Consider the following 22,800-nt stretch of genomic DNA (forward strand, 5'->3'; position numbering starts at 1 on the left):
AACTTTTTCTCTCTTGAGCTATTATTTCCTAACCGCTTTTAAATTTGGTAATTTAGGGATGCCTGGGTGGCTCAGTGGTTCAGCATCTGCCTTTGGCTCTGGTCATGATGCCTGGGTTCCTGGGATTGAGTCCTACATTGGATTCCCCAGGGGGAGCCTGCTTCTCCCTCTGCCTTTGTCTCCACCTCTCTTTCTCTCTCTCTGTTTCTCATGAGTAAATAAATAAAATCTTTAAAAATAATAAAATAAATAAATAAATAATAAACAAATTTGGTAACTTACTGTTCGTGGTGCCCTCCCCCTGGAACATTAGCTCCTTAAGAGCAGGAGTGTTGCTGCATTCAGGAGGCACTTAGTAAATATTTGAGGAATGAATGAATTGTTACCAAAAACAAACAAAACCTAACAAATAAAACAAAATACCCTCCTTAGTCCACAGCCCCAGGCAATCACTATCATGAACACAAGTCCAAATCCATGTATCCAGGAGCCACATAGAGATTCATTGTGTGCCCTGGAATGGCTCTGCAGACCCTTCCAGAACGATGCAAATACATCTGGTGTTTGAGCATAGTGTAGCGTAATGGTCAACCACACAGATTCTGGGCCGACCCTCAGTTGCTGTTGAGCCTTGGGCAAGCTACTCAACCACACCATGCCTCAGTTTCCTTGCCTGTAAAATGAGGAGGGGTCTTATCAGTTCCTATGAACTGGTAATGACAGTTCCTATCTCAGGGGGCTATGGTGAAGATTACATCTCTCTCTGTCTAAGTTTATTTTTATTTTTTTTAAGATTTTATTCATGAGTAATCAGAGACACCAGCAGAGGGAGAAGCAAGCTCCATGCAGGGAGCCTGATGTGGGACTCGATCCTGGGTGTCTCCAGGATCACACCCTGGGCTGAAGGCGCCACTAAACTGCTGAGCCACCGGGGCTGCCCCAAGTTTATTTTTTAAATTTATTTTCTTTTATCGTTAAGATTGTATTTATTCATGAGACACAGACAGGCAGAGACATAGGCAGAGGGAGAAGCAGGCTCCCTCTAGAGAGTTGCAGTTGGAACTCCATCCTAGGACTCCAGGATCACAACCAGAGCCAAAGGCAGATGCTCAACCACTGAGCCACCCAGGCGCCCCTCTTTAAATTTATTTTAAAAATGCTCTACACCCAATGTGGGGATCCAACTCACGACCCTGAGATCAAGAATTGCATGCTCTGGCTGCCTGGGTAGCTTAATCCATTTAGCCATGGGCTTTTGATTTTAGCTCAGGTCTCTATCTCAGGGTCCTGGGGATAGAGTCCGCCTTGGGCGCCCTGCTCAGAGGGAAGTCCAGGTCAGGATTCTCTCTCTCTCTTTCTGCTCCTCTCCCCTTTGCTGCGGGGGCTCTCTCTCTCTCTCTCTCTCTCTCTCTCAAATGAATGGGTAAATTAAAAAAAAAAAATAAAGAGTTGCATGTTCCACCCACTGAGCCAGCCCGGTGTCCCAGTCAGTCACTCTACCTATCTTCATTGGGGTCCCTGAGAAGCAGGCCTGAAGAACAGAATCCTAGAGCCTGTTTGCAGTGGGGGGCGGGGCGGGGGGGGGGGGGGACGGGGAATCACCCCTGGAAGCCCCGGTCGGGGTGAGCAGAGAGGAGGAGCCCTGCAGGGGGCGCCAGGCAGCAGGCTCCGAGGGCCAGGTCTCCTAGGGGGCCGGGGCGCCCGGAGCACCTCGGAGAGGTCCTACCTGAGGTGGGAGGCAGTGAGGCGTCCACAGGCAGCTCGCCTTCCGTCTGTGGTCGCGGGCTGCTCCCAGGGGAGCCCTGTGGGCGGGCAGCGTGGCGTCCCGCGGCCCCAGCAGCCCTCGGCTAAGCAGCCAGCAGGTGGACGTGCTCGGCGACGACCGCAGTGCTCGATGCCACGTTTGCTTTGCGCCACCCCCACCCGACGACACCCCGCGGACAACAGCGTTCAGCGGCTTCTAAAATTTTACTCTAACCGACGGGACCAAGTGACTTCAAACAGGGTCTTTCCGCACCATTAAAACTCCAGCCTTAAACTTCTGAAGTCAATGCTTGTGCCTCGATGGATCCGCGTTTACCCCTCTCCCCACCTCCTGCGTCTGAGCACCACCCCTCCCACCCCCCCACCTCCCCACCACCACCACCACCACCCACCCCCCGTGCCAGGCACACACTCACGTTCACATCTGATTCTCAGCCCTTCTTCACAGCGGCCCCACAGAGTGGTTTTCATTGTCTCTGTTTTAGGGAGGAGGAAGCCAGGCCTAAAGAGATTAAGGTGGCGGTCCTGGGTCACGGGGAGGTGAAGGTGAGGCCTAGACCTCAGTGATCGCTGGCTGGATGCTCGCCTGGCTGGGGTGGCCGTGTCTGCCTACTGTCTGGGTACCCAGCCCGGCCTTGGCTTGTCACACCTGCCTCTGGTCCTGACCTGCTGGCTCCAGAGCCCCCTTGGACACCTTGAGATCCCCAGGCCTTTAGATCTGGGCCTCCTGGGCTGGGTTGGGCTGCCTGGCACCTTGCCCTCCCTCCTCTCCCAGGTGAGACAGGACCCTAAGGGCAGCCAGACTCCAGGCTGGGACAGAAGTCTGGCATTCAAAGGCTGCGCTTTGAAGCATGGGGAATGCAAATGGCAGGCAGGACAGGGCCTGGGGCCTGAGCCCCAAACCTCTGGCCCCACGGAGAATCAGGGCTCCAGAGAAGGGCAGATTAGGGATAAGTATGAGAGCTCAGGAACAGGAGGAGAGGTAGATGGTGGGGGAGGGCAAACCCTTGATCCCACTTCAGATCCCCAATCTTGGGAATACTGGGGGCAGGGGCAGGACTGAGGCCTCACCCAGTAAAGGTGGGTACATGGGGGTCAGAGGGAGTTGGGCATATATGGCTATATTGAGGAGGTCATAGGTTGGTGGCCCTGAGTCTGGGTTATCCCAGGGAACTCTGTATTTCTATCTTTGTCTTTGTGGGATGGCTCCATGTTTTCATGGCTACTGGGGGTGGGGGGGTCTCTGAAGATCTCTGAAGGCCTCTGGGTAACCTGGGGGCTTGGGGATTCTGAGTTGTTCTAGACATCTCTGGGGATTTCTGAAGGTCTGTAGGTGGCCCTAAGGACCTCTGGAAGTCTCTGTGCTGAGGGACTGGCCCTGCCTGGGACTCAGGCTTGTTTCAGGCCCAGGCTCAAGAGCATGTCAGGCAGGATGGAGGGGGAGTATGGAGGTGTGCCCTCTGGAAGCTTCTGGTCCCCCTCAGGCAGTGAAGCCCCGGGTTTCTCTGCTTCCCATAGCCTGGACACGACCTGTTCAGGTGGCAGCTAGGATGGCCCAGACCCCAGGTCTTCCAGGTCCCGTGCTTCAGACCCCAATACCTTACCACATGCCAAGCATTTCCAAACCCCCAAACCCCAGGACCTAGGTCTCCCAAACTCCTGACCCCTCTAAATTTTCCAGATTCTGGGTCTCTCAGGTCCCCCAGACCACCTCCAGAACCCACTATCCCAGACCCCACGCCTACCTCCCTCCACCCCAAACACACACACACACACACACACACACACACACACACAGACCGGGTGTCTGGCACTTCCTCATTTCCTCCTATTCTAAGAGACCTTAGGGCTGGATGCCACTAACTCCTCCCAGGGTGTGGGACATGGGGGATATCCACTCACACCCCAGCCTGAGGGTGGCTGCTGCTCCTCTGTTCCTCCTTTTTTTTTTTTTTTTTTTTTTTAAGATTTTATTTATTTGAGAGAGATAGGGAGAGAGCAGGGGCAGGGAGGGAAGAAGAAGCAGGCTCCCTGCTGAGCAGGAAGCCTGGTGTGGGGCTCCATCCCAGGACACTGGATTCATGACCTGAGCCCAAGGCAGATGCTTAACCCACTGAGCCAGCCAGGCACCCCTGCCCCGTCCCTCTTATCCCAAAAGTCTTGTGTGGGCTTGTTGGTTGATTTCGGTGTTTATTTTTTAAAGATTTTACTTATTTATTTGAGATAGAAAGGGAGAGTGCAAGCAGGGGGAGGCGGAGAGGGAGAAGCAGGCTCCCACTAGGCAAGGGAACCCAATACAGGGCTCGATCCCAGGACCCGCTTGGCTTCCCTCCACCTCGCACATATGCACAAACTTGAACTCTCTCTCCCAAATAAGTAAATAAAATCTTGAAAAAAGAAAAAAAAGAGTTGCCACCTTGCCTGCTTGCTTCTTGTTTTATTTTTCTCTGCATTACTTTTTCCACCTGCTCCATATTTTCTCGGTCGATCCTACACGTTGCCAACCTCTCCAACTGCTACGAGAACCCCACAAGCACAGGGATTTGGTCTGTTTTGTTCAGGGCTGTAGGCACAGCTCCCTGACCAGTCTCTGGCACACAGTAGCCACTTAATAAAGGTTTATGGAAAAAGATGAATGAGTTTTTCCTTATCAGTTCATAGAGATCTATCATTTTGTTTTTATGACTCTGAGGCATCCCCCAGGAAGGAGGAGCTGTTATTCATCTAACCAATCCCTTAGGTTGCTTCCCTTCCCCATCACCCCCATATCCCAACATGCAATGAATCATCTCTTAGCTCTGCCATCTTTTTGCCTTCCCTCCTGTTTTAAATTGTTCAAAATACACTTCGCACAAAATCTACCATTTTAGCCATTTTTGAGTGTACAATTCAGTGAGATTTTAGTACATTTACAGTGTTTTGCAAGCATCACCTACATCTAGTTCCAGAACATTTCCGTTGCCCCAAATGGAAACCCCATCCCCCTGAATAGGCCCTCCCCCCAGCTCCTGGCAACCACCAGTCGGCTTTCTATCTCTAAGGATTCACCTGTTCTGGACGTTTTATATCAGTAGAATCACAGGCTATGTGGCCTTTTGTGACTGGCTGCTTTCACTCTTCATGATGTTTTCAAAGTTCATCCACGATGTAGCTGGTATCAGGGCTTCGTTCCTTTCTATGGCTGAGTAACATTCTGCTGTATGGATGCGCTGCACTTTGTTTACCCACTGATTAGTTAGCTCATGCCCCTGCTGCCCTTGTCATTTTGTAAACATGAATTATTCAGGAGCATCCCAGAAGTGGGAGGCTGGGTCAGCTGGGACAAGTGTTTGTGACTCCGGTGGCCTGTGTCAGCATACCTTCCTCTGGGACAGCGCCACAGATGCTCCCGCAGCCCTGCCGAACATTAGCATCCTTTTGAAGTTCTGCCAATCTGATAGCGGAAAATAAATGGCACTGGTACCACAGAGTTGTGATTTGCAATTTTTCTGTACCATTGGGGCTCCTGGGTGGCTCAGTCAGTTAGGCATCTGCATTCAGCTCAGGTCATGGTCCGGGGGTCCTGGGATCAAGCCCTGCATTGGGCTCCCTGCTCAGCGCAGAGCCTGCTTCTCCCTCTCCCTCTGCCTGCCACCCCCTCCTCACTGTGCTCTCTCTCTATTGTCAAATCAATAAAATCTTTTTAAAAAGAGAGAGAGAATGAGTACTTTTGAGTGTGTTGAAGCAACAATTTTCAACTTTCTATAGTCTCAGTTCAAAACCTTTGGTCATTCCTCTGAGTTTGAAGATGGAAAGGGGCACAGTTTGAGGAGACCAGAAAGCACCAGGGAGTGAACTGTAGCTTCCCACAGTCAAGGAGAAGGCTCTTAGCATTTATCCCGTTTTACCGATGTGGAAACTGAGGCACAGAGTGGTTAAAGTTGCACAGTGGGCCAGGGTCTGGAATGGATTCGAACCTGGTCTTCCTGACACCAGGACACCCCGGTGAGGCTGAGACCCTCTCCTAGCCCACCCTTCTTAATCTACTCTTATTATCTTCTGGGTCTGACTCAGGCACCCCTCCTCCTCCTCTGGAACTCTGGCCTCTTCCTCAGGTCCCCCACTTCCAAGACTGGTTCACTCTGGGGGAATATTTTCTTTTTAAATATTTTATTTATTTATTAATGAGAGAGAGAGAGAGAGCGGCAGAGGGAGAAGCAGGCTCCATGCAGGGAGCATGACGCGGGACTCCATCCTGGGTCTCCAGGATCAGGCCCTGGGCTGAAGGCAGCGCTAAACCACTGAGCCACCCGGGTTGCCTGGGGGAATATTTTGACAGGACACCCCTCCACTGCTCACACGTCGTCCTTGGTTCCCCATGGTCCTGGGAATAATGCCCCACTCCTTAGCCTGGCTTCTGAGGCCTGCACTGCCCACCCCCTGCCCACACCACCAGTTCCTCCTCTTGGTCTGCCCACTCCAGCCACTCCACTCCTAAACACACTGACCCATCCAGCCATGGCTGCAGGGCCTCTGCTCCTGTTGTGACTTCTGCCTGGAATCTGCCATGCATTTTTTCTGCCAGCTCCTGTGACTCATCCTCAGCCCCAGACTCAACGTTTCCTTCCCCAGGGAACCCTCCTCACAGCCCCCTCCAGCAGGGAGGCAGCGCTGTATGGAGCAGGAGCTCTGAGTCTGTGGGGGAGGCTAGCAGCTTGGAGAGTCAAAGGCATGGTTTTGGGAATCCTTGGCAAAACCCTACTCGCGTGTTTAAGCCCCAATCCTAATGCTTCCTCCTCCAAGAAGCCTTCCTGGACTCTGTCGCTCCCTCTGACCTGACCTGACTCCACTGGACTGGGTGTGTCTGTGTCCCGCTGTGACCTCTCTGAAGACTGGGTGCTCCACCAGAACCCGGCCACACTCAGGCCTTCTGGAAGTCCAGCACCGGCGCTGGTTGAATGAACCAACATACGAATGCGTGGGTTGGGCGTCAATTTGAGCTGACAACCAGGAAGCGAGTTGATGAGGTAGCAGTCTGTCGGGGTGTTAATGGGGGACATGCAGTCTCTGGGTTCCAGCAACAGAGAAGCAGGTCGCCCCTCCCCCTCCCGTGAGAATCCCGAGCCTGAGGCCTTGAAGGGGGGCGGGTCTCTGTGTCTTCATTCTTCCCCTCAGCATTGCACCCGGACACCAGTTCCTCTTCCCCTGAGTCGCTGGGTGCAGATCCTGAGCCGAGGAGCGCCCCGGGCCACGCGGATCCGAGGCGGGTGCTGACCACCTCGGCCCCCGCGTCCAGGTGAGCTCCGCGAGCTCCCGCGCCGCCCAGGCAACAGCGTGGCGGTGGGACCCGAAAGGTAGGACCGGGGCACTAGAACCGGGTCCGGGCAGAGACCTCAAGCCAGAGCGGACGGGGTTCCTTTCAGCAGCCGCGTCCGACCCCAGCCCAAGACTCGCAGCACCCCGCAGTCCAGGGAGAAAGAATTAGCGGGCCGGTGACCCCGCCGTTTCCGGGGCAACCGCTTATTTTGCATATGGTCTCCTTTTGGCCAATGAGGGTGCCCGAAATATTCGGGCGTGGGGGAGGGGGACACGCTTGAGGAATGGGCGAATTGACCCGAAGGGGCTTCATTGGGAGAAGGGGAGGGGATGACTGGGCCGGGTCTTCTGGCCTCCCAGGACCGGCGGGCACTGGGATTCTGTACCCATTCCCCAGAGGGGGCGACTGAGGCAGAGGCCGGAGCCAGCCAGGGAGGTGGCGAGCGAGGGCCTGCGTTGTACCATTTCAGAAGCAGCCTGAGCCACTCTGAGACAACAACGACGACAATGACAATAATACAACACGAGCGGTGAGGGCGAGGCGACCACAAGCTAAGGTCTGGGCTTAGATTCTGGTGTCTCTCTGTCTAGGTTGCTTGAATGGAGGGCTCCCTGGTGTGGATGCTGCTGTTGCCACTGCTGCTGCAGAATCCAGGCAGCCAAGCGCTTTCCTGCAACGTGTCCTCCGGGGACGTGAACTGGACCATGGAGTTCACGGCCACATGCCTGAATTTCAGTGGCCAAGGCCTCAGACTGCCCCAGAACCAGTCTCTGCAGGCCAGGAACCTGGTTCACCTTGACCTGTCTGGCAACAATCTTCAAGAGCTACCATTGCTCTTCTTTAAACTCCTGGAAAAGCTGCAGGTCCTAGATGTGACAAACAACTCACTGGACCGCGTGGACCCGGACCTGGCTATGCTCTGTCAACTTGACCTGAAGGCTGACTGCAGCTGTGTCCTAAAATCCTGGCACCAGGTCCGACAGAACAACTGCTCTGGCCAAGAGCCTCCGAAGTGCCAGGACACAGCCACTGGGGCCTGGCACAATGTGTCTGCCTTCCTGGCGGCTAGCTGCTCCTCTGGCCTGTCCTTGACCATCGTGGCACTGGTGGCCAGTGGAACCCTGCTCCTCGTGCTCACCATTGCTGGCCTAGGTCTGGCCTGGAGATTCCGGGGACGCTGGACGGCCAGTCCCCGGGACCTGGACAAAACGTGGGCTGCTCAGGATGGTTCTAGGTCTGTGGCTGGCAAGCAGCCAAGGTACAGTAGCCGGGGCTTCAGCCCTAAGCCCCCGGCGGCTGCCCAGCCCAGACTCTCCACACCCGACTATGAGAATGTGTTTGTGGGCCAGCCAGATGCCGGGCACCAGTGGGCCGAAAATGGGTGAGTGATTCACACCTACCTCCAAGACTCTGGAACCAGATGGCCGGGGTTCAAACCCCTGGGCTACCTGTTGTAGTCTGTGTGATCTCGGGCAAGTAGTTTTACCTCAGGGCCTCCGTTTTCTCACCTGTAAAATGGGAATAATAACAGCTCCACCTCACAGAGTTGGGATAAGAATTAAGCGAATTCCTGTATATGAGACAAGTGTTTCCCTTCCTGACCCGCAAACTGAGTTTCTGGTTGCCCAGTATGGGGAGAGAGGAGGCAAGTGTTCCAGGCAGAGTAGGGGCATTGCAACAATAGTCAGTGGTCTAAGCTCAGATCCTGTGTGACCCAGGGCTATTTCTGAGCCTCTGTTTCAGTCTTTATACAGTGGGGATGGCTCCCCTCCCACAGGTCCCTCTGTTTTTTTTTTTAATATTTTATTTATTTATTCATGAGAGACACACACAGAGAGGCAGAGACACAGGCAGAGGGAGAAGCAGGCTCCCTGTGGCGAGCCCGATGTGGGGACTCAATCCCAGGACCCCGGGATCATGACCTGAGCTAAAGGCAGGCGCTCAATCACTGAGCCACCCAGGCGCCCCTCCACATGTCCCTTTGACACATGAGATGCTAAGAAAGCTGTGTTTCCCGCCCCCCCCAAAGCCCTGACACGTCTAGATTTGGCTGAACTTAGAAGGATGGCTTCAACTTTTCCAGGCTGGATAAGGGAATGAAAGGAATTGCAGGGGACAGCACAGGCCGGGACAAAGGCCTGGAGGTGGAGGAGAATGGAGAATCTCCTGTGAATCGGTTTTGAGAAGGCAAAACATTAGAGCTGAGGGAATCTGAGCAGGAATGGAACAGGGTCATGGATGGGTGTGGGCAGGGAAATCCACAAAGTGGGGAGGCTGAGGGGAAGCTGTTGGTGAGAAATAGGAGAATATGCAAAACAGATGCAAATACGGCTCAAAAGCAGAAGTGGTCCGGAGGGAGTTGAAGGCACTAATTAGACCCACTAAGGCAGCTCGTGCTGTGATGCTCCCCTCTGCCTCGCTGTCACCAAAGCCTTAGGACCAGTCTCCTCCAAAAACATTGTTTAGAATTGGATCTGCCATTCCCACTATACATTTTCCTTGTACAAACGGAGGCCCCCTGGGAGGCAGAGGGGGGACTTGCCCAAGGTCACACATTGAGTCCGAAGCAGAGGTAGGAAACAGATCCTGACTCCCAGTCCTGTCTATCTCTATACGAGCATTTATGTGTTTGGAGTGATTCATTCTAAAGCATGAATGAATGATGGACTCCACTTGCCCAAAGTAGCCTTTGTCACCAGAGGAGTCCAGGGTAGTGTTAGGATGTTCCAGAGGCAGGAGAGCTTTTCCCCGAAACGTGGGGGTGGGGGGTGGGGGGGTGGAGTTCTTGTCCACCATACATAGCTAGACATTGCTAAGAAGCTACCTCCTCCCAGGTCAATTCTATGGATGCGGAAACTGAGACTCAGAAATTTATTTCTATATTGAGGCCGCAAAGTCAGTTGCTTCGGAGAACCTAGTAAAAACATTTCCCAGCTGAAGGGATACTAGTTTGGCTCTAGCCACTTGCGTTCATGTGGCTGGTGTGACTAGAGCTTCTGATTTTTCAAGAGGAAATCGAAGTCTATCTTTAAAAAAAGGGTGGATGGTGGGGAGGCACCTGATGGTTAAGCGTCTGCCTTGGGCTCAAATCATGAACTCCAGGTCCTGGGGTCCAGCTCCCAGCTCAGCAAGGAGTCTACTTCTACCTCTTTGTCTGCCTCCCCCCCTGCTCATGCGCTCTCGCTCTCTCAAATGAATAAATAAAATCTTAAGAAAAGAAAAGAGGAATGCCTGGGTGGCTCAGTGGTTGGGCATCTGCCTTTGGCTCAGGGCGTGATCCCAGGGTCTGGGATCGGGTCCCATATCGGGCTCTTTGCAGGAGGCCTCTGCTTATGTCTTTGCCTCTCTCAATCTCTCTCCTCTCTCTCTCTCATAAATAAATAAATAAAATCTTAAAATAAATTTTTTAAAAAAGAAAAGAAACCAAAGTGTAGATTTTAAAGTAAAAAATGAGCAACTGCCTCAACTTTAAGGAAGAAAATAATTCAATCATGGACTTGAGGTCCTTGGACCACAGTGTTATAATGCTAAATCCATGGAATCTTCCCTGAATCTCTGGCCCCCACCTCCTTTCCTCAGAGAAGGTTGGGAGGCTGGGAGAACACTGCTCCGTGCCTCAGTTTCCTCATATGTAAATGTAGGAAGGGACTCAGTCGCCCAGAACTTTCTTTACCTCTCAAAGCTGACATGCCTACCCTCTGAGTCCTTCCTCCCCTCACATCTCTCTTTCTCCACAGGGTTCACTCATCAGAGGACAGCGACTTCTACATGAACTACGAGGGCCCCGACCATTCCTCCCAGCCTGTCTACTGCAACCTGCAGTCCGTGTACCGGGGCCCGCTGGACTAAGAGGAGTATGTGTTCCCCGGGTGCTGAGCCTTTGATGCCCCGAACTCCAGCATGATGCCTTCTAGGTGACTTGCGGCCTTCTGGCTCTTCCCTGGCCTCAGTCTTCCCAAACCTGAGGAATGAGGACAGGGAAGGACCATCCCTGAGGCCCCAGAGAGGTTCTGCAGTTCCCTCTCCAGCCCCCACTCTGCTTCTCAGTTCCCTCAGCTGCTGGAAGGGGAAGAGGAGAGGCCCCAGCATGGGGGTAACAAGGTCAATTTGTGAACTCCATCGTCACCTTCCTGTCAGTGTCTAGGCCGTGCTCAATAAACACTGCAGGGCTGACAAGGCTGCTGGCTCAGGGTGAGTGGGTTCCTTGAGGTGAGGATTCCCTAAGATCCCCAAACCGGATCTCTAAGACTTCCGAGGCTCAGCCCCCAGGGAAGCCCACACAAACCCCAGAGGGGTCATTACAACTTATGAATGGGACTGTATCCCTCCCCTGCTCACACACCCTCCATGGCTCCCCATGGCCCCCAGGACCTCAGTCTGGTAATTGAGGCCTGCATGATTCCACCCTGCCCACCTCGCTGCCCTCTCCCATTCTTCTGTCCTTCTGGCCTAGGCCTCCTCACCACCAAGCCCATCTCGCTCCTAAAGTTTTCATTTGTCCATTCCTTTTGCCCAGAATGCCATCCCCATCCCCTTTTTCTCACTCTTAAACATCTTGATACCGGTGTAGAACTCCATACCCACGGAGGCATGGGTCCAAGTCCTGACTCTGCCATTAACAGGCCCTCAGATCCCCCATCTGTACGACAAGGCAATTAGAATTAGTTTTGGCAGCTGTTTTAGCTTTAATATGCTGAGCTATCCTAACTCGTCCTGCAAGGCCAGGTTCAATGCCACTCTACTCAGAAGCTTTCTTGTTTCCTCTGCAGGCAGAGTTAATCACTCCCAATGCTCCGTGTATTTCAAGAGTTTGTTCAAACTCATGCCTCAGCTGGGTTTCCTTCAGCTGCTCCTGGCCTGGCTCCTGCCAACCCTCCAATCTAGGGGAGACAGCTGGACACAGACACCCTCAGTCCTGAGCGGTCAAGCCTGGGATGGGGCCAGGGTTCCAGAGGGAGATGAACAAAGGAGTTTAGAAAAAGCTGTGTGTAAGAGGGGAATCTGGAGTGGGTTTTGAAGGACGTGTAACTGTTTGAGAAGTGGAGAGGACACGCCTACTGGGCAGGGGGACCAGCCTGGTAAGCAGCAGCTGAGAGGTATGAAAGGCACGTGGGCAACACAAATGTTCATCAAAAGCAACAGCTGATATTTGGGGGAGAGGCTTATATGGCATCTGTTAGCTTTGGGTGACCCTGGTATCAAGTTTAATTTTGAGGTTCCCTTGGGGTCCCCAACACTTGAGAATGATCTCAAGTCATTGAGATGGGGTGGGAGAGGGGAGACCTATAAGGGTCTTTAGCTTCCTTGAACCCCTGCATCCCCATTCTAGACACTGTTCAAGTGCCCACTCCTGCCCCCATCTGTCTTCCTCCTTCTCCAGCATTAATCAGATCCCAACACTCCCAGCTCCTACCCCTTCGCATCTGCCCATGGCTCTTCAAACACACCCACACCCCTCACCACTACCACCCAGGAGATTTGGTGGAGTCTGCCCTCACCCAGCTCTCTGGTCCCATCTACAACATTTTTATTGCTGAACGCTGAGCTTATTCCCACCCCAGTGCCTTTGCACCTGCTGTTCTGGCATCCTCAAATGCCAATTCCCCAACTCTCCCCGGAGTCCTGTTCTTCCTCCAGGTCTGAACCTCCAGGTTCAGATGCCATATCTTCAGGAAGGCCCCCTCCCCCAACCATGTCAATCGCCTCTGCCTCCATTCATTGATGTATTTCCTGGGTTGACTCCTCAGCACAAATCATATCGCAGTCCACCACTTTCTTATTTATTTATTTTTTTAAGATTTTATGTATTTATTCATGAGAGACAGAGAGAGAGGCAGAGACATCGGCAGAGGGAGAAGCAGGCTCCCCACAAGGAATCTGATGCAGGACTCAATCCCAGGACCCTGGGATTACGATCTGAGCCAAAGGCAAATGCTCAACCACTGAGCCACCCAGGTGCCCCGACCGCTTTCTTATCATTTATCTTTGTACTCATTTGTGTTCCTCAGTCAACTGAGTGCAAATGGAATGCTTTTGCCTGTCTTGTTACTTCTGTGTCCTGAGTACCCAGTCGAGGCCTGGGAAAAAGCTAGGCATTCACTGAATATTCAGGGACACCCATAATCATTCCTGTCTGCCTCTGGGTGGCGGCATTCACAGGGGACACATCTCACTGCCGGAAATAGGGCCTCTGTCCCCAAGACCCCCCCTCCCCCTAATGTTTCCTTTCTGAGATTCTCAGGGTGGATAGGCAGGTGGGTGTGGGGAGAGGGGGTACTTAGAATATCTTAGGGATTCCAAGATCCTAAGTAAGAAGGCTATATAAGATGAGAGATGCCCTGTGCATGAAAATGTTCTTCACAATGTATTTATTTCCTCCTGTGTTGTTTTTTTTTTTTTCCCCCTCTCTCTCTTTAACTGGCTGCTTGGAGTTTATTTTCCACTTGGTGCAAGGCACACAATTACAGGGTGTCAGGAAAGCTTGCCTGTAGCTTGGATAGTAAAGAGTGGGGTTCTCTCAACTTCCTTTTTGGTGTTTTGTTGTTTCAGTATAAAAGAACCCAACTGCTTCTGCTTGCTGCAGCCTGCCTGGTCTAGGGGGAGGGGACGGGAAGAAAGGGGAAAAGAGCTCTGATAAGCCTTGTGCCTCCTGAGGCAGGTTGGCTGGGGATGGCCACAGCCTGGGGCTGGGTGTTGGCTTTGCAGGCTGGCCACCAAGCTGCTTCCTCATAGCTTCCAGAGTCAAGTCACAGGTGATCTTGCCGCTAGAGTCCTAGAGAGATCCCAAGGGTCCTGGGGACTCCAACACTGTAGCCATGAACAGGAGCATGAACAGCACTTCCCAAAAGAGAAGCTTGCCCACCAGTAACCCGGGTCAGCCAGGGTAGTGAGGGATGGCTTCCCCGGGACACTCTGCACTTCTGCAGGAACTGTTACTGGAAATGGAACGCAAGTGGCACAGGTGGTCACCAGTGAGCCGCTGTGGGGGATGGCTACCATGCCGTCACTTGCGGGCTGGGGAAAACTAAGCATGGGTGGAGCCCTGGAACTCCCAGCTGCCTTAGCAGCACAGGGCATGGCCCCCACCCTTGCTCTTTTTATACAAAAAATAGAGGTACCATTAACATGGAGGGAGGTGCCACAAACAGAAGTGATGGAACTCTTCTAGGTTGGGGGCAGATGGACATGATCTGGGCTGCCTGTGTTTGGAAGGATGACTCCAAAGCAAGGAGAGACAGCAGGGCAGTGATAGAGACAAGGCACAGAAACAGGAATACTGAGAGATGAGATATGGGTGAGCCTGACACGCAGAAAGTCTCAGAAACAGAGAACAGGGAGCTAGAGAAGCAGAAACAGAGAGAAGGGTGTCATTGGGTGCATCGGTGTCATGAGCACCATCTGATTGCCTGACATCCCAGAACGCTCCAGCACGCATTCCCTGAACAGTTCCACTCACCCTGATACCAGGTCCCCTGTGAGACTGGGGCCAGGGAAGGGAAGGTTCTTCCCAGAGTCACCAGCTTCATCCTGGACACCAAGGGGCTCAGGTCAGACACCTTCATTTTTATTACCACAGTTTTAAATAAAGGCACACCGTCAGACCAGCCCTCCCCAACCCTCCAATCCCCAAGATCACCCCAATAAATTAATAATAAATACAAACGTATAAATACAGAGGTTTGGGCGGGATGGAGTATAGATAGCAGTGGTGGGAAGTCGGGAATCTCAGGCCCCACAAGCCCATTCGACAGGCAGGGTCTCTGGGGTCACCTCCATTGCTCGCGAGCCGTAAGTGAAAGACCGGGAGCGCTCACACGCAGTGGCAGTCCTTGGCCACGAGGTCGTCGAAGGGCGTCAGCGACACGCGCCCGTCGCTGTCTTGGTGCATGAGCACCACCGGCTCATAGCTGGCGGGCACGCAGCACGGCGCAGGCGCGGCGTCGGGGTTCAGGCCATGCAGGCGCGCCTGCATCTGGGCGTGCGTGTTAGCCGACCGGAACTGGCTTGGGCACGCGCCTACACACATGCGCACGTCCAGCTCGCGGGGCGCCACCACCCAGTTGGCCCAACCCAGGTCCTGGAGCGACGCGCGCAGGCTTTGCAGGCGGCAGCAGCGCCCCTCCCCGAGGGGGCAACCGTCCCGGGCGTGCGCATGCGCGTTGCGGCGCCCCCTGGCCGCGCGTGGCCGCCAGTGCAGCTCAAGCTGCGGACGTGCAGAAGGCAACGCTCGCGACCGGTCCCACCGAGGCAACAGTCGCAGGCGTAGTGTGGGCGTCCGGGAACCTACACGACTGAGCTGACGCTGCAGCGGCCGCGTCACGTCCCACGAGCTCGGCTCCGTCGGGGACAATCTGAGCAGCGCCCGATGTAGGCGGGAGGCTGCGGGGAGCCCCGCAGTCAGGTCGGCCCGGGCGATGCGCAGGTGCAGGTGGCCTCGCGGCCCAAGTCGCACTGAGGGAGAGAGGAAGGCCAGTCAGTCAACCACGGGCCTACTGTGCGCCAGGCGCGGAGTGCCCATTTTCTCCCACACGCCAAGCTGCATCCCACCGCAGGGCCTTTGCACAAGCTGCTTCCTCGTCCAAGCACACTGTTCTCCTGCATCTCAGCACGGCAGGCTACATACCTCTCTAGCCCGCCTAAAATAGGCACTATTTTATTTCATTGTGTATCATTTCATCTCCCCTATTGCATCCCCTCAGCAGAGATTTCTGTCTGCTTGGTCGCTACCATATCTGGCATACAGTAGGTGCTTAGTAAATACTTGCAGGAATTAATATATACTTGATATTTGGAGGGACTAAGATCCAAACACTGGTTCTGCCTCCTCTGGCAGTCAAGACCATTTTATTGAAGGCCTACCAAGTGCCTGGGGCTGGGGATGCGACTAGCTACTGTGTTTTCAACTCTCTGAGTCTTGGTTTCTATATCTGAGAAATGAAGGACTACCTGGCTCCCCGGGATTCACAGATCCCTATAGGCTGGTACAGGTATTGGAGATACTGGGGGGACCAGGCTTTGAAGCCGGGGACTGGGTCACTAGGCTCAGAGAGGACAAGAGGCTTACCTGAAGTCTCCCAGCACTAGTAGGATTAGGGCGAGACAGCAGCGCTCCCTTCTGGCCTGACGCTCTTCCCCTAACCCCTCCCAGTTTCCAGCGTAGCCCAGATCTCCTTCCCTCTCCTCCCCCTAGATCCTCTGCGGATGGCGAGAAAATATCTCCTCCCTCCCTAAGGCACATGCCACGTGCGGCTTTAGCAGTGCGGTGTCAAGGGATTGCGTCAGATTTGGAACGGGTACCGGCAGATTCCACCTATCGGCGGGCTGCGCTCCTCTCGTCCCGCTCCGCCGCTCTCTGCATCCTTTCTCCGGGATTGCGCGCCCTCCCCCAGCCCTTACATCCAAAGACAAGGACCCCTCCTCCCCGCACCACCCCCGCCGCTGCCTGACTTAGTCTCTGGGAATTCCAGGCTCTGAGAGTTTTCAAAAAGAATCGCTAGCTTCTCTGGGCCTCAGTTTCCCCATCTGCGATCTGTAACATCGCACTTTAGCCAAACCCTCATCTTGTCTCGGGCGTAAACTGGGCCACATGCCCCCCGCCCGCCGCCCTCCCCCCCACTGTCAGCCCCAAGGGGAGATGTTCTTGTCCGATTCACAGGTGGGGAGACTGAGGCTCAGTGGCAGGCCTGAGCCCCTATGACTCAGAACCATTGGTTAGATGATGGTAGCTGCTCAGGGGGCCGAGGGCTCCTAGATTTCACTCACGCTTTGGAGTGAGTATCCGGACTCGAGTTGCAGGGACGAGGTCAGGGTTTGAATCGGCCCAGCCTTGGTTCAGCCTCAGCTTGGTCTGCAGGTGCTCGTAGCGTTTCCGAAGCTCCTGGATTCTGGACACGTCGGTACTGGAGTGCGGGTCTGAGGGTCCTGGAAAGGCGGGGAGGTGCTCCTGGGCCAGAGACAGGGCGCCTCCCGAAGGCAGCCAGGAGAGCATCACCAGTATCACCAGCATGGGAGAGCAGTGTGCTGGTGCCGGTCCCTGTCCAGGCATGCCGGTGCTCGCTGAGCTCTGAACTGAGCCACCGGACGCCGCTGGACTGGCCTTTATAATCCCCGGACTTTGTCCGCCCCCGCCTGGCTGGTCCCTTCCGCCCTGGGTGCAGAGTAAACACTCCAGGGACCAGAGTTGGCTGAGTCTTGGGCTGCTTTTCAGGGGGAGGCCCTTCTGGGGGGGTTCTCCTGGGGAACGGGGGGTACCCTCCCCCTAGAAGCCTCTCTGAGCCTCAGTAGCATCTTCTATGAAATGGGGACTTCCTTCCAGCTTGGTGGACTGGTGGGAAAATATCTTTTGTCAAAAAAGATATTTCTATATGCTACATCCCACAGCAAGAGTTCAAGAGGTGGCCTTCCTCCTCCTGGGATTCCCCCTCTCCCTTCCTGGTTAGAGTCAAAGACTGAAGATTTTGAAAAACTAAGGAAGCAGAGGAGAAAAGGATCAAAGGAGCCAGAAAATACAACTGTAGGCAAGTCAGTCCTCTCCATCCCACTTCCGTTTCTTCACCTGGAAAATGAGAACTGAGACTTTCACTGCAGAGAAGTTCAAATGAGGTATGAAGGACAGGACCAGACACATAGGAGGTATGTGATTAACGGGTGTGTTTGCAGTCCCTCATCCTCATCTGTGGAGGAACTCCTACCCATCCTTCAAACCCTTACTAAGAAACCCCCTCCTCCTGGAAGCCTTCTCTAACACTACCTTCCCAGGCTCAGATGGGTGCTCCCCACCCCTATCCTTTCCCCTAGCCCAGCCTTGACCTCACAGCACTGGGAATATCTGTGCTTGGCTCTGTCTGCCCTATACTGGAGGCCCTTTGAAGACAGACAGAGATGAAGCTACTCTGGGACCCAGTCCCTTGGCTGGGCCCAGAGCAGAGGTGGTAGGGAATCGGAGTGCTGGGATTCAGGGCAGGGAGGGTTGGTGTCAGGTCCAGCCACCAGAGGGTGGAGGGGCAAGCAGTGCCCCAGAAAGACCCAGGTCTTCCCCTTGGATCTTTCTCCACTGCTCAGGACCCCTGGCCCCAGCCCAGTGTGCCCGCTTCTAGCTTCCTGACCCCAGAGAAGATGGGGAAGCTCAGTGTGAAGCAGATCGAGGGGATGTGTAAAGTGTGACCAGAGTGTGTGCAGGCAAGAGGTACAAGGACTTGCTGAGGGGCACCCAGCAAGTCTCCACTGGAGGAACAGGGTCAGGCTTCCCCCCACCCTCAGCACGCACCCACTGGCCATGTGAGCCCAGCCAAGCCTTGGGCCCCCCTGAGACTCAATCTCAGCCTCTGTTACGGGGGATTATGCTAGGCTATGTGTCCCAATCTCCCTCCATGATGCTCCGGACATTCAGATGCTTAGTAAACACACTGGTTTCTGCTGCTGGCACCTCCATCCCGACAGGGGCTGTTGGGAAGATGGGGCTCTTGCCCCACCAGCTTGACGCACATAGTAAGTGGTCAGTAAAGGATGTGGACTGACCAGGAGCTTGGGCCGCTCTGCAGACACACTGCTGTGACCTCTGCAGAGGCCCGGCCTGGAAGGCAAGCCAGAGTGCTGAGTAATCCGAATTGGTAAGGACAGGTCAGCATGAGCCACCCCTACCTAGACCTGACCTGACCTTGGGGTAGATGGGGCAAAGGAGGTGCTGTCCTCGTAGGGCATCCCTGCACGATCAGTAATGGCCAGATGCCAACATTCCCTAAATTCCACACTGCAGGCACTGCTAAGACACTTTTCCATTACTGAACAACGGAACCACACCAAGAGGAGCGAGTAGGTGTGTTAGGTTGTAGGGAGCAGCTCCACACTGGAGACCTCACGTGTGTCCAGCTCCTGGATGGCCATCTGTTTTCCTGGCATTTCTAGGCCAGTGATAGGATTCTGAGGATTCATGGGCAGCCCAGGTGGCTCAGCGCTTTAGTGCTGCCTTCAGCCCAGGGCCTGGTCCTGGAGACCCAGGATCGAGTCCCACGTCGGGCTCCCTGCATGGAGCCTGCTTCTCCCTCTGCCTGTGTCTCTCCCTGCCCTCCGCCCCCTGTGTCTCTCATGAATAAATAAATAAAGTCTTTAAAAAAAAAAAGAGGATTCTGAAGTTCCCTCTGTCTAGGACTGTTTTGTTTGTTTTCCAAATTTCAAAGGCTCATGAAGAGTTTTTCCTGATCCAGCTCCCAGCAGATTGGACATTTGTCAGCTCCAAAGAAGGTGGCCTGGGTTGACGGTCTGGCCCACTTCCCCCTGGCTGTGACACGTGGGACAGAGGGCATCAAACGGCAGAGCCTCAGTTTCCCCATATGTAAAAGGTGGTTATGGTTCTCTGTGTCAGGGTTGTGGGAACGTTTGCACATGCTGTGCACCAGCCGGAGCATGATTCAAATCCCAGCGCCATCCACTTTGCTTTGTGACCATAGGCAAGTTATACAAGCTCTCTGTGCATTAGAACAAAGGCAGTGTGTTGTGAGGAAGGAGAACATTGAGTACAGAAATCTTATCATTCTTTTTTCTTTTTAAGTTTTTATTTATTTATGTGAGAGAGAGGAAGAGCAGGAAAAGCAGAGGAAGAGAGGAAAAGCAGAGGGAGAGAGACGAGCCGACTCTGCGCTGAACACAGAGCCCGATGCGAGGCTCCATCCCACCACCCTGAGATCATGACCTGAGCTGAAATCAAGAGTTGGATGCTTAACTGATTGAGCCCCCCAGGTGCCCCAGAAATCTTATCATTCTTAATTCAGCATGCTCATAACATCTGCCACAGACCAAAGACAGAAATCCCGGTGATTCTGGGCCCCCTTGTCCACTGACGTCCCCAGGCAGAGGATGACCCCTGATGGACACTAACCTCTCACAAAGCCATGCAAAAAATCACATATTTCAACTGTTTTATTTTATTTTATTTTTTTTAAATTTTATTTATTTATGATAGTCACAGAGAGAGAGAGGCAGAGACATAGGCAGAGGGAGAAGCAGGCTCCATGCACCGGGAGCCCGACGTGGGATTCGATCCCGAGTCTCCAGGATCGCGCCCTGGGCCAAAGGCAGGCGCTAAACCGCTGCGCCACCCAGGGATCCCTCAACTGTTTTATTTGGTTTCTGGGGTGTCGTTTGGACAAAATCCAGCAGACCCTGGGGGTCCCCGGTATGGTGACAAGCACTCATGGAACTCTGGGCGTCAGAGAGAAGGCAACCAGAGGGTGCAAGGGCCAGGCCGTCCCTCGGGGACAGAAGATGTAGTCACCTGCAGCAGGAAAGATTTCCCCCAAAGAGAGATTTAGGACGAGCTAGAAACCTGCAATGCTAAGGGAGCCCCAGAAACGCACCAGGTGCCCCCTGCCCTGGGCAGACAGAAAGCCAACTGTTCCCCCAAAGCCTCCTGTAGTGCTTGGGGATACCGCAGGCCTTGGGAACAGAGAGCCGATTCCAAACTGGCATTCTCTGGAATTTCCTCAAGACCAGGCGTGTGTGTCGGCCACGAGAGCCACTTGCCCCAGACCCTACCCCTTACACCCTTACCAGTGGGGAGCCAGGGCCACCTCCCAGAGCCTGGGGTTGCTTCTCTCTTTCCCATCTCATCCCCTTTCTCTGTGCCCCATGCGTCTTGGAGAAGCAGGCACTTCTGCCAGGCTCTGGGCAGCTGAAGGAAGGTTTGGTGAAGACAGAGAGGAAGAGAAATGGATCTGGGGAAGAAGGAACAGCTAAAGGCTGGACTGGAGTCGTTGAGATCTGTGAGCCCTCAACCCTCAGCTTGTGACAGATGAGCCTCAGTTTCCCTGTCTGTAAAATGTGGTAATGGCACCCCCTCCCAGGGTTGTAAGAAGGACTCATAGGCAGTTGAGTGAGTCAGGGGACAAGGGTCTGTTGGAATGTGCACCCAGCCTCTGTTAGGAATTAAGTTTCAAGGTATGAACGTTACCAAGTGCACATCTCACCTGAAATGCCGCCACTCTGACCTGTGGGCCTGGAGCCAAAGTGGCAACATAATGGCCAGGCTATGAGACATATCCCACGTGGTTTCCACCCAGTCGTTCCGGTGGATCTGGTGCTCCAGGGCCCTGGATGCTACCTCCAGATTGAACAAAATGCTGACTCCCAGGCCCCCATGGCGTTTCAAGGACTGTAGGACTCACAGTGGGCCTAGCGCCATCAGAGACAGCAGGAGTAGGGCCCCAGAAAAGCAGGATTTCTCATGGGCAGAGGAGATGCTAGCCTGGAGGTTTCTTGGGGAGAAAGAACAACCGGCCACTTGTGGGCCTCCTATGTGCTGGTGTGCCAGGCCACACAGGTTGCACAGTTTCTAGATGCCTTGGACCTTCAGGATCCCTAGACATCTCCCCTACCAGACAGGTCCAGGTCTTGGGGATAACTGCAGAGTGGGCCTGTGGTTCTAGGGCCTCGTTAGCAGGTTACTCTCTGTCCAAGAGGACAGAGGTTTACTTGGAAATACACAGCACAGGGGAGACCAAGGAGGTTTTGAGAACTCCTCAGAGCCTCACACTTCTCCTGCCCCAAACTCCTCCGCCGGGATCCTAGGTAGCCCAGTTCTCCAGGGCACCTTCTGCTGGCAACTTTAGCAGTCTTTGGTCCTCGATTACCTCAAATCTGAAACCAACCTGAGCAGATTCTCCCACCTTCCCCCACCCCCACATGCATACCCCCCCTCCCCGCCCGCCAAGGGCAAGAGTCATGGCCACTTGGCGCCTGCCTGCCTGGGTTCCGCAGGTGCTGTGCATTTTCAGGAGAGTTGCCGGCCCCTCTGAGCCTCAATTTCCCCATCTGTGATCAGGATGGGGCTATAACAATCCCATGTTGGCCGAGCCTCACTCTGGCCACAAATGAAACTGCTAGCTCCTTCCTTGGTCAACAATGGGGGATGGGGCTATTCCAGCTGGGCTCCCACATGGAGAAGGACTGGGTCTCTAAGACAAGGAACCACTGGTTAGAGGTGGGGACTGCCCCGGGGGGGGTCTCTGGGCTTCACTCACACTTTAGGATGCAGTTGGGGTTTGAGTCAAGTGCAACAGCAGCATGGTCAGGGTGTCTTTGAGGTGTTTCTGCAACTTCTGGAATCTGGGGACATACAGACTGGACTACATTTTGGAGGGTCCTGAGAAGGTCTGGAGGGGCACCTGGGCATGGGATAGGGCATGGCCCAGCAGTAGCCCCCAGGGCATCGGCAGCATTAGAGAGCATCGGGACGGTGTTGGGTCCAGCCCAGGCAGGGCTGTGATCATTGCTCTCTCAGCGGGGATGGACACTGCAGCACCAAACTTTGTAGTCTGAACTTACTCACCCCGGCCTGGCAAGCATCTCCTGCCCACCCCTGTGTACAGATGAGACACTCAAGAGGTCACAGCAGGGCCTGGCTCCGGGGATGTGCTCCTGATGAAGCTAGGGCACCACTTTGGGTCTTAGTATCACAAGACCTGGGTCCCCAGGGACGCCAAGGTTGGAGGCCTGGATTTCTCTGCAATCATCTCCACTCACCCCCTAGCTCACCTGGAGGACTGTCAGGTGGAGGCTTCACAGAAAATTAACAGACAGTTCAACACTTCCAAGTGAACAGTTGAGTGGCACGTAGAGGTTGTGCCGCCATCACCTCTGTCTTTTCCAGAACGTTTCCATCACTGCAAAAGGAGACCTCGTCCCCAGGACCCGTCACGTCTCCTCCCTCCCCCGGCCCCTGGCAACTATCAATCGGCTTTCTGTCT

At 54.1% G+C, this 22,800-nt stretch overlaps 2 protein-coding genes across 3 annotated transcripts; one reads left to right on the plus strand and one right to left on the minus strand.

Moving 5' to 3' along the window:
- The first annotated feature begins 6,891 nt into the window (after positions 1-6,891).
- LRRC25 (leucine rich repeat containing 25) lies at positions 6,892-11,239 on the plus strand. 2 transcript variants are annotated; one of them, XM_038566828.1, is made up of 3 exons: positions 6,892-7,039; positions 7,651-8,441; positions 10,798-11,239. In XM_038566828.1, the coding sequence occupies exons 2-3, from the start codon at positions 7,660-7,662 to the stop codon at positions 10,907-10,909; spliced, it is 894 nt and encodes a 297-aa protein (XP_038422756.1). In that variant the 5' UTR covers positions 6,892-7,039; positions 7,651-7,659; the 3' UTR covers positions 10,910-11,239. The 2 variants fall into 2 exon arrangements, with proteins under 2 accessions (XP_038422756.1, XP_038422755.1); XM_038566827.1 differs by having other exon boundaries at positions 6,901-7,097.
- Positions 11,240-13,413: 2,174 nt separating this feature from the next.
- GDF15 (growth differentiation factor 15) lies at positions 13,414-17,164 on the minus strand. The gene is made up of 2 exons (XM_038566826.1): positions 16,823-17,164; positions 13,414-15,511 (listed from the first exon to the last, which is right to left on the minus strand). Exons 1-2 carry the CDS (start codon positions 17,103-17,105, stop codon positions 14,871-14,873), a joined length of 924 nt encoding a protein of 307 aa, XP_038422754.1. The 5' UTR covers positions 17,106-17,164; the 3' UTR covers positions 13,414-14,870.
- Positions 17,165-22,800: the final 5,636 nt, after the last annotated feature.

Source organism: Canis lupus, chromosome 20 (assembly GCF_011100685.1).
Source record: "Canis lupus familiaris isolate Mischka breed German Shepherd chromosome 20, alternate assembly UU_Cfam_GSD_1.0, whole genome shotgun sequence".
Classification (NCBI taxonomy): Eukaryota; Metazoa; Chordata; class Mammalia; order Carnivora; family Canidae; genus Canis; species Canis lupus.

Bases quoted from the DNA above. Each gene is read 5' to 3' on its own strand.
- LRRC25 (XM_038566828.1), top strand. From the start codon at position 7,660: ATGGAGGGCTCCCTGGTGTGGATGCTGCTGTTGCCACTGCTGCTGCAG. The intron at 8,442-10,797 runs GTGAGTGATTCA...CTTTCTCCACAG, and splicing joins CACCAGTGGGCCGAAAATGG to GGTTCACTCATCAGAGGACA.
- GDF15 (XM_038566826.1), bottom strand. From the start codon at position 17,105: ATGCCTGGACAGGGACCGGCACCAGCACACTGCTCTCCCATGCTGGTG. The intron at 15,512-16,822 runs GTGAGTGAAATC...TCTCTCCCTCAG, and splicing joins CCGGATACTCACTCCAAAGC to TGCGACTTGGGCCGCGAGGC.